Genomic DNA, 12,821 nt, shown 5'->3' with positions numbered 1-12,821 from the left:
AATATCAAGCAAATGTACTCACATAAAACCAGCACAAGAATAATGAATCAGCAACAATAAGTCAAAATCCAAAGTTTTTATTGCATTCCAGAGGGAGAGGGAGCTTGGAGGGCCCCTGCAGGAGAGGGCTTCCTCAGTTGTGATGCACCTACCAGTTTTAATGTCCTTGAGCAGAAAAGGCACAAGGAGCAGGGCCCTGTGCCACATGGGGAATTTCATGGGGGAGAAGATACTGTGGGGCACCTGAAGTCAGAGGTGTTCGCCCTTCTTCCAGGAGCTGATCTCCACCTGAATGCTTTTCTTTCTCTCTCTCTTTCCTTCCCTCTCACTGCCCCCGCCCTGCAGCTGAATTCCTTTGAACAGCTCTGCATCAACTACACCAATGAAAAGCTCCAGCAGCTCTTCAACCACACCATGTTTGTGCTGGAGCAGGAAGAGTATCAGCGAGAGGGTATTGAATGGAACTTCATTGACTTTGGCCTGGACCTCCAGCCCTGCATAGACCTCATCGAGAGGCCGGTGAGCAGCCTGGGGATGGGAAAAAGGAGATAAGAGACACACCGTGCTTATTTGGGGAAAGTCTCTTCCATTTATAGGGAAGAGGCTTTCTTCTACAAGGTATTGGCCGGGGTGGGTGATTTTGATTGGCACCTCAACAATCTGATGTTTTTGCCCCAGTCTGTGAGGAGGTGCAGTGGAATCTGTGCAAAGGAGCATCACGCATGCTTCCTTTTTGCTGTTTGTTTGTTTTGGCACACACAAAAAGAAAGAAATGCAATAGCTGCAAGCAACTCCCAGCAGGCAGATGCAATGATGGAGAAGGTTGCATTCTGCAAAAAAACAAAACAAAAGAGAAAAACAACTCCATGCATGCAGAAAACTAGCAAAACAGAGAGCAGTCTGGGCTAGAACATCCTCTCCCTAGGATTGGCTAGTTGTTGTGTTTTACTTGCAGGGAGGTTTTTGTCTTTTAAAAAGCAGGCATGCAGGAACATCCACAAACACTTTCCCCCCCCCTCCTCCCCGACCCAATGTGTGTTTGACTGAGTCACCTGGGACTGTTGGCACCCCTTGGCAGTGCACTTGCACCCCGCTAATGACATGGTGTGACCTGGAGTATGTGGATTGATTTTCCTGTGAAAGCTGGTAGGCGGTTAGGAATCTCGGCTTCAGACCTTTTTATCTAGGCTGATCCTAGAACTAGTCATTTAGGGTGTAATCACCGCACCTCTTTCACTCGCATTTTGTATTCCTCCCATGTTTTCCTACGGAGTCTTCCTGGAGCTAGTGGGGTTCCCTTACCTTGGGAAAGCTAGCTTAAGGAGGGGGGAACCCGCAGCAGTAGCCCTGTGGGTGATCCTTAATGTTTTCCTGTCCTCTGGGAGGTGCATGGCTTTGACATGTTCATTGACATTCTTGGGGCGGAGGCATGTTGTTCTAACACCTCCTCCCTTCAGGCAGAGCTGTGTCTTGAGCACACTTTTCTGGTCAACACCATTGCCGGGTGGGTTCTCTCACTCACTGCAAATACAGCATTTCGACAATTGTTTTGCTTTAATAAATGGCTCAAAATCATGGCACAGGGAATGGCAGTGGAAGTGTAGATGATCCTGATTTTGTTTAAAGGGGTCCAGTATATCTGAAGGAGCTTCTCCACCCCATTGTTCTATCTGGACACTGAGGTCCAGCACCGAGAGCCTTTTGGCGGTTCCCTCACTGCGAGAAGCCAAGTTACAGGGAACCAGGCAGAGGGCCTTCTCGGTAGTGACACCCGCCCTGTGGAACGCCCTCCCATCAGATGTCAAAGAGAACAACAACTACCAAACTTTTAGAAGACATCTGAAGGCAGCCCTGTTTTGGAATGTTTGATTTATTACTGTATTTTAATATTTGGTTGGAAGCCGCCCATAGTGGCTAGGGAAGCCCAGCCAGATGGACGGGGTATAAATAATAAATTATTATTATATTATATTATATTATATTATATTATATTATATTATAATATACCATTCCAGTTCCCAGCGCCTTGTCACTTGCCTAGAACCTTATACACTTTTCCAGGCACTCAGTACAATTGACTCTTTTCCGGTCTGTTTATCCACACCCACAAACACAACTCTTCCCAGCGAGGCAACTTTAGCTTCTGCCTCGATTTCCTCCTTGGGTTCCCTTGCTTAATGGTTTTGGTTTTCCTCTGTCCCAGGCAAACCCCCCAGGGGTGCTGGCTCTGCTAGACGAAGAGTGCTGGTTCCCCAAAGCCACTGACAAGAGCTTCGTGGAAAAAGTTACCCAGGAGCAGGGAACCCACCCCAAGTTCCAGAAGCCCCGGCAGCTGCGGGACAAAGCTGACTTCTGCATCATCCATTATGCTGGCAAGGCAAGTTACCTCCACCCCACCCCTGTGCTGGGTTTCCCCCTATTTACTGGCACTCCTGGGCTCACTTGCATCTTGTGGTTCTTACTGCTAGGAGGCGAAAGCCCAGCTGCTACGTTCTAGGTCTGCAGGTATTGGTGGACTACAACTCCCATCATCCCTGACCATTGGCTGGAGCTGATGGGAGTTGTAGTCAGGCATCACCTGTAGGGTACCAGATTGACAAAGGCCAGTCTCATGACCTAACTGCAGTGTCTAAAGGAGGGGGCTCAGAGCTCTGTAGTGGAGCTGAGGTCCCAGGTTGCATCTCAGTTAACAGGGCTGGGACAGGCCAATTGCCTGAGGGCCTGGATAGCTGCTGGCAGTCAGACTTTGGCCCCACCTGTTTGTTTCCGTTTCATTTCACAAAATTTATATACTGCTTGATTCTAAGAAAACTTCTAAATGGTTTACAGTGATATAATATTAAAAGTATCAATAAAAAGCATGTATTTAAAAGATTGGTAAAATCAGTGCTTTTTTCTGGGGGGGTTGCAGGGGTATGCACACCCCTAAACATTTTGTGAATCTTCATGCTTTTGTCCATTTACTGCATTTATTTTTCCTGATTTGAACTATAAAATGGTGATTTTCTTGAGTCAAAATGAGAGTACCCCTAAACATATATTTATTTTAGAAAAAGAAGCACTGGCAAAACCATGAGTAGCTAAAATAAAAATAGAACACATGGCTATTTCTCTTCATGGGTGGATAGGCTTGCCTAAGCAAAAATGCCTTAAACAGCTGCTGAAAAGAGCACAGCAAAGGCTCCTGTCTGACGTCAACAGGCAAGGAGTAGGTGCTGCCACACCAAAAGATTGATTTCTTACAAGCGCCAAATGAGTATTATGTGGCACTTATGATCAGTATGAGGCCCCTGACCACTTGCATCCAAATGAATGTGGCCCTTGACCCCCCTCCCCCTAAAAAATGTTGTCCACTTCTGGAGTAGACACTATTGGGCTTAGAAATGGACTGAATGGTCCAACTTTGGGATAAGGCCTTTTATCCCTGCACATGGCTGGGTTGTGGCGCACCCATAGGTCTGATATTTCTGCTTTTTCTCGTCTTCTCTTTTCTCCTTCGCTCTCCCCCGTTTTCCTTTGAAAGGTTGACTACAAAGCAGATGAGTGGCTCATGAAGAACATGGACCCCTTGAACGACAACGTGGCTACGCTTCTCCACCAGAGCGCAGACAAGTTCACAGCAGAGCTGTGGAAAGATGGTAGGGGGCCTGGGAAGATCCAAGTTGATCCGTTCATAGGCCATCTTCTGTCACCAGTGTCCTCCGGGCAGCTTGCAGGGATTAAAACAAAAAAAGCAATACAGTTGTACCTTTGATCCTGAATGCCTTTTTACTCAGACGTTTTGCTTCCCGAACACCGCAAACCCAGAAGTGAGTGTTCCGGTTTGCGAATATTATTTGGAACCCAAACGTCTGACGGGGCTTCCGCAGCACCCGATTGGCTGCAGGAGCTTCCTGCAGCCAATCAGAAGCCACGCTTTGGTTTCCGAACGTTTTCAAAGTCGAACGGACTTCCAGAACAGATTCTGTTTGACTTCCAAGGTATGACTGTATTGCAATAGAACAATGAAGATAGTGGGTAGCTTTAAAACAGAGAGTTAATTCAATGATTAATGAGTCCCGGGGGGGGGGGGAGCAGTTGCCTGCGTTGAATCTGAGTCTCCATACTTACACATATTATTAACCTGTTTACGTATTTAATTAACCTAGTGGCCTGTAGATCTTAGTAACTGTCAATATAACTTCTCAAAGCTGCTTGAAACTCTCTCTTGTTGCTGCTGGTACTAACCACTTTGCTCTTTGCTCTTTCTGTTTCCTTCTGTCCTTGACCCACCTCTCTCTTTTCCCCCTGTAATGGATTGCTTTGCGAAACCTCACCTGCCCCTTTCCCTGCCTGGTCCTGTCCTTTCTCCAGAGATCCAGAACATACAGAAGGTCTATTTCTTTGACAGCTATGCCGTGGCATCTCAGGGTCCAGCAGAAAGTATGTCCCCCCTTCCCACACATGAGCCACCAGCATGTAGGAAGGGAGGGCTATAGGCAGGTTTATGAGGGGGAAGACATGCACCCTCTTCCTCTTAATATCTGGGGTGGGGAACCAGGGGGCCCTCTAGGTGTCACCCAACTCCCATCAGCCTCAAGCCAGTGTGGCCCATGGTCAGGGATGATGGGAGTTGTAGTTCAGTAATGTTTGGAGGGCCACAGGTTCCCCACCCCTGTTTAATATTTTCTAGATCAGCCTTTTCCCCAAACTTGGGGAACTACAAACAGATGGGACTACATTTCCCATCATCCCCGACCACAGATGCTGCTAGATAGGAGTGGTGGGAGTTGTAGTACAACAGCATCTGGGGACCCAAGGTTGAGAAAGGCTGGTTTATACCACGGGCAGGGAACCTCCGTTGTCAGTCTGCAACACCCACCATCCCTGACCATTGGCTAAGAGAGCTGGGGGTGCTGGGAGTTATAGTACAACAGCGTCTGGGCACCCAAGGTTGTAGAACATTGGTCTAGACCAGCCTTTCTCAACCTTTGGTCCCCAAATGGGACTACAGTTCCCATCACCCCTGACCACTGGCCCTGCTAGCTGGGGGTGATGGGAGTTGTAGACCCAAAACAGCTGGAGAACCACGTTAAGGAAACCCTGGTCTAGACCATGGATGAGGAACCTTTGGCCCACCCAGTTTTGTTGGTATCACAACTCCCATCATCCCTGGCCATTGGCCATGCTGGCGGAAGCTGGAGTCCATGAATCTGGAGGGCCAGAGGCTTCCTATCTGGGGTTTGGATAATTCAGATGTGACTTCCTTTACTAACGGTGCACTCCTGCGCATTGTTTTAATAAGTCCTATTGTCTTAAACAGCACATAGTCCCTGGCAAGTGTGCTGTGTTTTCAGGAGCGCAGCCTCAAAGCTGTTCTTGGGCTTCAGAATTAAATTGCCATAGTTTCTTTTCACTCTCTCCGCTCTGCCCCACTTGTCCTCCGGGTGCCACCTGGGCGTGACGCTCCCTTTCCTCTCTGCAGTATCTAAACCAACAGCAGCCCAAGAGACCTGAGGCTTCTCCCTTCAAAGGCCCACTGAGGCAGATGGGAGCAAACAGGCCCTCAGGACTGCTGGGTAACACTCGCCTTGTTTTCTTCTGCTCTCCAATGGCAGTCTAAATTGTGTGGATTAAGAAAGCGGAGGTGTGAGAAGGGGCTCATTGAAACTTGTTTCAATGTCCCTTGAGGGCTGGGCTTCCATTGCCCTTCGTCACATCCACTCTGAAGGTTTTATATATCACTTAAGTGGGTTGGAAAAGGCCATTGGCTCCAGGTGGCTTCCGTTCCCTCAGGGAGGGCTCAGAGGGGTTTGGGGCAGTTGCAATGGATGTTATGTGGGGTTGGGACAGAGGGAGGAAACCCACAGATTCCTGCATTTCCCCCTGGGGAGTGGGCTGGAAGTGCTGGATGTGAGCTGAGAAGCCCCTTCCCCCTGTTCCACAGTGGACCGAATTGTGGGCCTGGACCAAGTGAGTGGGATGGGAGACCTTGCCTTCGGCTCCTCATACAAGACGAAGAAGGGGATGTTCCGGACAGTGGGGCAGCTGTATAAGGAATCTCTCTCCAAGCTCATGTCAACTTTGCGCAACACCAACCCCAACTTCGTTCGCTGCATCATCCCCAATCATGAGAAAAGAGTGAGTTGCTCATGCGACGGAGGCCTGTAGTGCATATGGGGAGCAGATGAGTGTCTTGGCGTCGAAGGGAGCCCATCAGAGAATGTCGCTTCTGCTCGGAAGCAGCAGAAGGCCTCCTTCTGTGTTAAAAGCAGGCCCAAGCCTTCCTCTGGGTCCTTAAAGGGAGTTTCTTGGCCAAAGGGCTGTTTGGAGACCTCTTCGTCTGAGTGTCTGGAGGCGGTTGGAGGATGGATCCCGACAAGACAGATGCACTGTTTCTGGGGGAGTCAAGGGTGGGCGGGTGTGGGGGACTCCCTGGTCCTGAATGGGGTAACTGTGCCCCTAAAGAACCACATGCGCAGCCTGGGGGTCATTTTGGACTCACAGCTGTCCTTGGAGGTGCAGGTCAATTCTGCGTCCAGGGCAGCTGTCTGCCAGCTTAATCTGGTATGCCAGCTAAGGCCCTACCTGCCTGCACACATTCTCGCCAGAGTGGTACATGCCCTTGTTCTGTCTGACTTTAGAAGACAACTAAAATAGGGAAGTTTTTAATATTTGATGTTTTACTGTGGTTTTATAATTTGTTGGAAGCCACCCGGCAGTGGCTGGGGCAACCCAGTCCAATGGGCGGCATATAAATAAATAATAATAATAATTAGTAGTAGTAGTAGTACACATCTCCCATGAGGGATGATGGGGATTACACTCTCGGTAACTTTAGTCGCAGCACAGGTCCTCCATCCTTGGCTTGCAGTGGCTAGAATGTTAGACAGGCCAGGGAGACCTGATTCGAATCCTTCTCTGCCATGGTAGCCTTGGAAAACTGGTCCAGTCCCACCTCGCGGGGTTGTTGGGAAGATTAATGAGGGCTAGCTCCCCCACATACCACCCTGGGCTTCTTGGAGGATGGACAGGGTATACCTAAGAGAACAAGCAGTATTACTCTGCTTCCTGAAGTGCCCTCTGACAGGTCCTGCTTCTTCCCGGCTCCTATTACAGGCTGGAAAACTGGAGCCACACCTCGTGTTGGACCAGCTACGCTGCAACGGAGTCCTGGAGGGAATTCGCATTTGTCGCCAGGGCTTTCCCAACCGCATCATCTTCCAGGAATTCCGGCAGAGGTACCCTGAGGACTCGAGGGAGGCCCGGCCTTAGTTAGGAGGGCAACGGGCGGGCGCCCAGAGGGGTCTGCCCCTGTTCTCAGCCACTGAGGATCGGATCCACCATGGGCCTAACCCATCCCTGGTATCTGAGGGTGTTAACGTCAAGCTAAAGTGTGTGTGGTGTCCGTGCGATTTCTAACCTCTCTGCTTTCTCCTTATCTTCTGGCAGGTATGAGATCCTGACTCCAAACGCCATTCCTAAAGGTTTCATGGATGGGAAACAGGCCTGTGAACGCATGGTACGTGGGGCTCTCTGGCCAGGGTGATGGGGCAATGTGGGCTAGAACTGGCCCAGATGCAGAAAACCAGAACGTCCTACTGACTAATCCCTCCCTCCTCCAAAAAACTCACCTGTTTCTTTTCATCCTTACAGATCAAGGCCTTGGAGCTTGACCCCAATCTCTTCCGCATCGGCCAGAGTAAGATCTTTTTCCGCGCTGGCGTCCTTGCTCATCTGGAGGAGGAGCGGGACCTGAAGATCACAGATATCATTGTCTCCTTCCAGGCAGCTGCCCGCGGATACTTGGCCCGCAAGTGAGCACTGAGCCGCTATACTGGGGCGAATTGCCAATGGGCCACTTTAAAGCCGGATGTTGTCAGATTCTGGGGCACGGAACCCAGAGCTGTACAGGAGGTGGTGATGGACTCCCAACTCCCATCAGCCTCAGCCAGCATGGCCCATTGGTCAAGGGTGATGGGAGCTGTAGTCCAAAAACACCTGACGGGGTCAGATCCCCCCCATCCCTGACAAGAGAGGAGTAGAGAGTCATAGAATTGTAGTGTTGGAAGGGAACCCCAAGGGCCCTCCAGCTCAACCCCCTAGAGAGATTTGCGAGCGAGTGTTTGGCTTCCGTGCGCCTCTGGTGAAGCTGTCATGGCTGCCACTACACACACTCACCGCAACCAAGCAGAGGCCGTAACCTGTTCTGTCAGCTGTAGTACAGCCAGTTAGGCTTCTTTCAAGCCTGATTGTACCAGAGGGGAGAAGTGGGGGAAAGGGAAGGGAATGTGTGGGCACCAGGGAAGCAGATGCGCGTGTCATCCCAGGGTCGTAGGTTCAAGCCCCGCGTTGGATGAATGATTCCTGCGTTGCGGGGGGGGGGGGGTGGACAAGGAGACCCTCGTGGCCCCTTCCAACTCTACAAGTGTATGATTCTGTATTCTGCCCATGGGGTCCATGTTGGCAGCCTCTGGCTTAGTACGCTTGGGAAGCTAGAACTTCTGGTATTCTCTGGAGAGGGGGTTTCACTTCATCCGCCGCCAGTGATTGGGTGGAAGCTCTGTGACTGGCCATGCCCCCTTCTCAGGAATCTTTTGTGACGGGACCCATGACGCTTCCTCAGAACTCCCCATTGCGCACACAGAGCCCCTGGGCTAGGAGATTACTCTCCACCTGGCTCCCTGACCGCCCTCGGTAGGCCTTCCTCCTTTTGTCTCCTTTGGAGTAAGAAGCCTGTATGAACCAATCCAGTTGCAAACACAACTTCACTGGTGGGCTTTGCATGGAGGGTGGAGGGGAGGGTAAGGAATTATACAGCCACAGAAAGCTCCAGCATTGCAGGGGGCTGGACTGGATCGGGGTCCCAGCTCTACGTTTCTATGATACTACGTGCACAGAGCCCTGGCTAAGGTACCTGACCGTGCTTTTCTGACTAACTGTGCTTTTTCCTCCCAGAGCCTTCATGAAAAAGCAGCAGCAGATGAGCGCTCTCAAGGTCATGCAGCGTAACTGCGCCGCCTACCTCAAGTTGCGCCACTGGCAGTGGTGGCGCCTTTTCACCAAGGTGGGTCAGGCGGTGATGCTAAGGACGGGGGTGTCTTATAGGACATCAGGCATGGTTTGGGGAAGAGCAGCCTCACGGGCCAACTTGAGACCTGTCCCAAGTCTCATTAGCCTATGGCGGGCGGAGGTTCTTCCTTCTCACCCCCCACCCCACCCCAACCTCCCACTTTGGCTCTCTCAACATCTTCCCCTCCTTTTCCTCCTCTCCTTTTCCCCAGGTGAAGCCCCTGTTACAGGTGACCCGTCAGGACGAGGTGATGCAGGCAAAGGCAGTGGAGCTGCAAAAGGTGCAGGAGAAACACGTGAAAACCCAAATGGACCTGAAGGAACTGGAGAACAAATACCAGCAGGTGAGCAGGGAGAGTGGGAGGAGCCAGGAGTCCCCAGCCGTTAAGCCCCACCTCCTCTCCTGACATCTGCAGCGGAAGCCCCGCCCCCTTCTCTTTCAACCATTCACTTGGACTCTCCCTGCATTGCCCTCCATATTGGCCTTCCTGCCTGCCTTCTCCGTGTCCTGAAACAGATTTTATAATAGGTCCGCCTGAACTCCTTTTTCTCTTGGGTCACAGTCACACCATAAGCACTCTTATGACACATTAACAATCATGGCTCCCCCAAAAAAAGAATCATGGGAACTGTAGCTTAGCCCTCCCAGCAACCTTAGCAAACTACAGTTCCCGGGATTCCACAACTGTGGTGTAAGAGTGCATTAGTTGTGTGACCTTTCATTTGCAAGGACTGCGTCCTCCTGTAAAATTCACACTGGCTGTACATTCCGCATCAAGCTTCTAGTCCCCACTGCTTAAAGCCGGGATTGGGAGGAAAACCTTCCTTAACTAAGGGTTTGCCGTACCCTAACATCCTGAGCTAGGCTCCAGGGGGAACTGATGCCTGTCCCTCCCTCCTTGATCCCGTTTCCGTTGCTAGCTCTCAGAGGAGAAGGCCATCCTGGCCGAACAGCTGCAGGCAGAGACGGAGCTGTTTGCCGAAGCCGAGGAGATGCGGGCGCGGCTGGCGGCCCGGAAGCAGGAGCTGGAGGACATCCTGCATGAGCTGGAGTCGCGAGTGGAAGAGGAGGAGGAGCGTTGCCAGCAGCTGCAAGGGGACAAGAAGAAGATGCAACAGCACATCCAGGTGAGTCGGGAAGAGAGGACCGTCCTCCACCACCAGGAGGAGCAAAGGAGGAGGGCAGCTGCCGCCCACTCCCTTGCGGGAAGACGGCTAAATTGATCCGTGCATCTATACGTTAGTTGTGGTGGATGGAACGAAGGAAGAGTTTTGCTTCATCTGCTAACGTTTGTGCAGAAATCGGCCTTTCTCAGGCCAAGTTTCTAAGGGCATGCACAGAGAGAGAGAAGGTTGGTTGCTACCAAGTTAGTTGTGACACTGAACGAGGCCTTCTCAGTGGTGGTGCCTCAGTTGTGGAATTCCACTCCTACAAAGACCTACCTGCCCACCCCCCAAATCCCTTTAAAAAGATAAATTTCTTCAGCTCAGCTTTAAAAATAGGTCCTGGTTTTGTTTTGAAATACAGTCAAACCTTGGTTGTCGAACGTAATCCGTTCCAGGAGACCGTTCAACTTCCTAAACGTTCGACAACCGAGGCGCGGCTTCTGATTGGTTTCAAGAGCTTCTTGCACTCAAGTGGAAGCCGTGTCAGACATTCGGGTTCCGAAAAACGTTTGAAAACCAGAGCATTTACTTCCGGGTTTTCGGCGTTCGGGAGCTGAAACGTATAACGGAAGTTTTCGAGAACCAAGGTTTGACTGTAAACGCTTTTGTTTATGGCGTCTGCAGAGCCCTTAGGGTGACTTGCACGGTCATCCTTGCATCAGTCCTGTGCTGCAGGGTGGACTTGGGGGTGAGCGACTGCCCTGAGGTCGCCCAGCGAACTTTGTAGGTGAGCAGGGATTTGAACCTGGATCTCCCTGATCCCAGTCCAGCCGCTACACTGCACTTGAATATTCTGCTAACCCTGCTGCTTTGTTGAGGCAGTAGTTCCAGGGCTTGAAATAACCGCTCCGCTTCTTTTATATGGCCCGGGACATTTCTTTACGTATACCCATTGTCCCCTGCTCTCCCTCGTAGGACATCGAAGAGCAGCTGGAGGAGGAGGAGGCCGCCCGGCAGAAGCTGCAGCTGGAGAAAGTGAGCACGGAAGCCAAGATGAAGAAGATGGAGGAAGACCTGCTGGTGCTTGAAGACCAAAACTCAAAACTGCACAAAGTGAGTTGGGGGCCCTTCCTGCTGCAGCCTCCCCACCTCTGGCACAAAGCAGAAAAGACGCGCGTGGGGGGCGTTTTTTGTGGTGGTCTTCTTTGGCCTGCCTGCCTTGTGTTTTGTGGCCCATCCTTGCTCTGGTGGGCAACCTTTTGGTTGCTTCTCTTCTCTTTATATATATAAAATTTTATTAGTTTTTAAACATATCATTTTCAACAGTAATTAAACATACTTTTACATCTTATTCAATTTTTTTGACTTCTATCAGTCCTGTCTGAAAATTTTCCAGTCTAATCTCTTAGTATGCATTTCTTATTTTGCCTATTGCATTGCAATCTCATAATCAGTATCTCTATCTTTTTCTACTTTGTAACACTTCGTATATTTCTCCTTACAAAACTTCTTGTAGTCCTACTAGTGTGGTTGCTTCTCTTCTCAAGCGCTTCAGCAAGTTATGTTTTATTGTGTTTGTTTAGAGTTGAAAACCGATAATATATATATATATATATATATATATATATATATATATATATATATATATATTTAAAAGCAGAGGAGGAACCTCAGCCTGCTGCTGCTTTGTGAGGTGCAGACTGCCCTCGGTGGGGGGGGGGGATTTAAACTATTAACCTCCACAGTTGCAGAGATGGAGAGATAGAGGTGAAGGGCTGTTTGGGGGCCCTAGAGACACTTCCAAGCTGCTGCTGGTTTTTTGGGGGGAGAGTTTCACTCACATACCAGCCAGTTCAGGCAGTGCAACTACAAGCTGGATTGGAGCTCTTGCTCAACAAGCATTGTCCCCCCCTCCCCCCCCCCCAAAAAAAAGATCAGATGTTTTACAGTAAGGAAAGTTAACAGGGAAATGCAGGATCACCTCTGCTTTCGCATCACATTGTCTGACCTTTCTGCAAATGAATCGGGGCAGGTGCTCAATAAAGCAGCTTGTCTAGGAGGAGGCAGATGGGTAATGGAAAAGTCGGTTAAGTCGGGACTCTAGGAGCCTGGACTCCTGGGTTTCCTGGAAGTGTTAGGCATGTTTGGGTCCTAACCCCCACCCACCCTGTGTCTTTTTACACCCACTGCCTTCACCAGGAGAGGAAGCTGATGGAGGAGCGTCTCTCCGAGTTCACCTCCCATATGGCAGAGGAGGAGGAGAAGGTGAAGAGCCTCTCCAAACTGCGCAACAAATACGAAGCCGTCATCGCCGACATGGAAGGTGCGTCTGGGAACAGGGGAGTACACAGAGGTGGGGGGGGGCGCGGCCTAGATTTCTTCCCTGGGCACTTCAGACCCCAGGAATTGCATTCCTTTGGTGTGGCAATTGAAACCTGGCATAAAACTGGCCTCTTTGGAGAAGTGCTTCTTTGGGGAGGTGTCTGTCCCACCCCCAACTGGCAGCCTCTTGGCTAAAATCCGTGCGCAGAGAATGAGCTGCGCAGGGTGTTGGTGGGGCCACAGCTTGCTAGGCGAGCACATGCTTCTCCTGCAGAGAGTCCCAGGTTTGCTCCTTGGCATCTCAAAAGGAAGAGGACTGGGGAAAGGGAGTCCTGGAGATC

General features: G+C 50.5%; 1 protein-coding gene across 2 annotated transcripts in view; it reads left to right on the top strand.

The window, feature by feature from the left end:
* The window catches only part of LOC307201733 (uncharacterized protein), a 65,720-nt gene that overhangs the window by 30,630 nt on the left and 22,269 nt on the right, over positions 1–12,821 (top strand). For both annotated transcript variants that reach the window (XM_079951075.1, XM_079951074.1), the window contains 13 exons: positions 346–519; positions 2,204–2,377; positions 3,524–3,638; positions 4,354–4,422; positions 5,927–6,120; positions 7,099–7,220; positions 7,432–7,501; positions 7,636–7,796; positions 8,938–9,046; positions 9,264–9,395; positions 9,973–10,179; positions 11,134–11,271; positions 12,358–12,481. In XM_079951075.1, coding sequence (XP_079807201.1) covers positions 346–519; positions 2,204–2,377; positions 3,524–3,638; positions 4,354–4,422; positions 5,927–6,120; positions 7,099–7,220; positions 7,432–7,501; positions 7,636–7,796; positions 8,938–9,046; positions 9,264–9,395; positions 9,973–10,179; positions 11,134–11,271; positions 12,358–12,481 — 1,789 coding nt within the window. The remainder of the gene's footprint in view (positions 1–345; positions 520–2,203; positions 2,378–3,523; positions 3,639–4,353; positions 4,423–5,926; positions 6,121–7,098; positions 7,221–7,431; positions 7,502–7,635; positions 7,797–8,937; positions 9,047–9,263; positions 9,396–9,972; positions 10,180–11,133; positions 11,272–12,357; positions 12,482–12,821) is intronic.

The sequence above is a fragment of the Podarcis cretensis genome (genome assembly GCF_951804945.1).
Source record: "Podarcis cretensis genome assembly, chromosome: 13".
Taxonomy (NCBI): Eukaryota; Metazoa; Chordata; class Lepidosauria; order Squamata; family Lacertidae; genus Podarcis; species Podarcis cretensis.
Note: the sequence above shows the minus strand (reverse complement) of the source record. Positions and strands in the feature narration are given on the sequence as shown.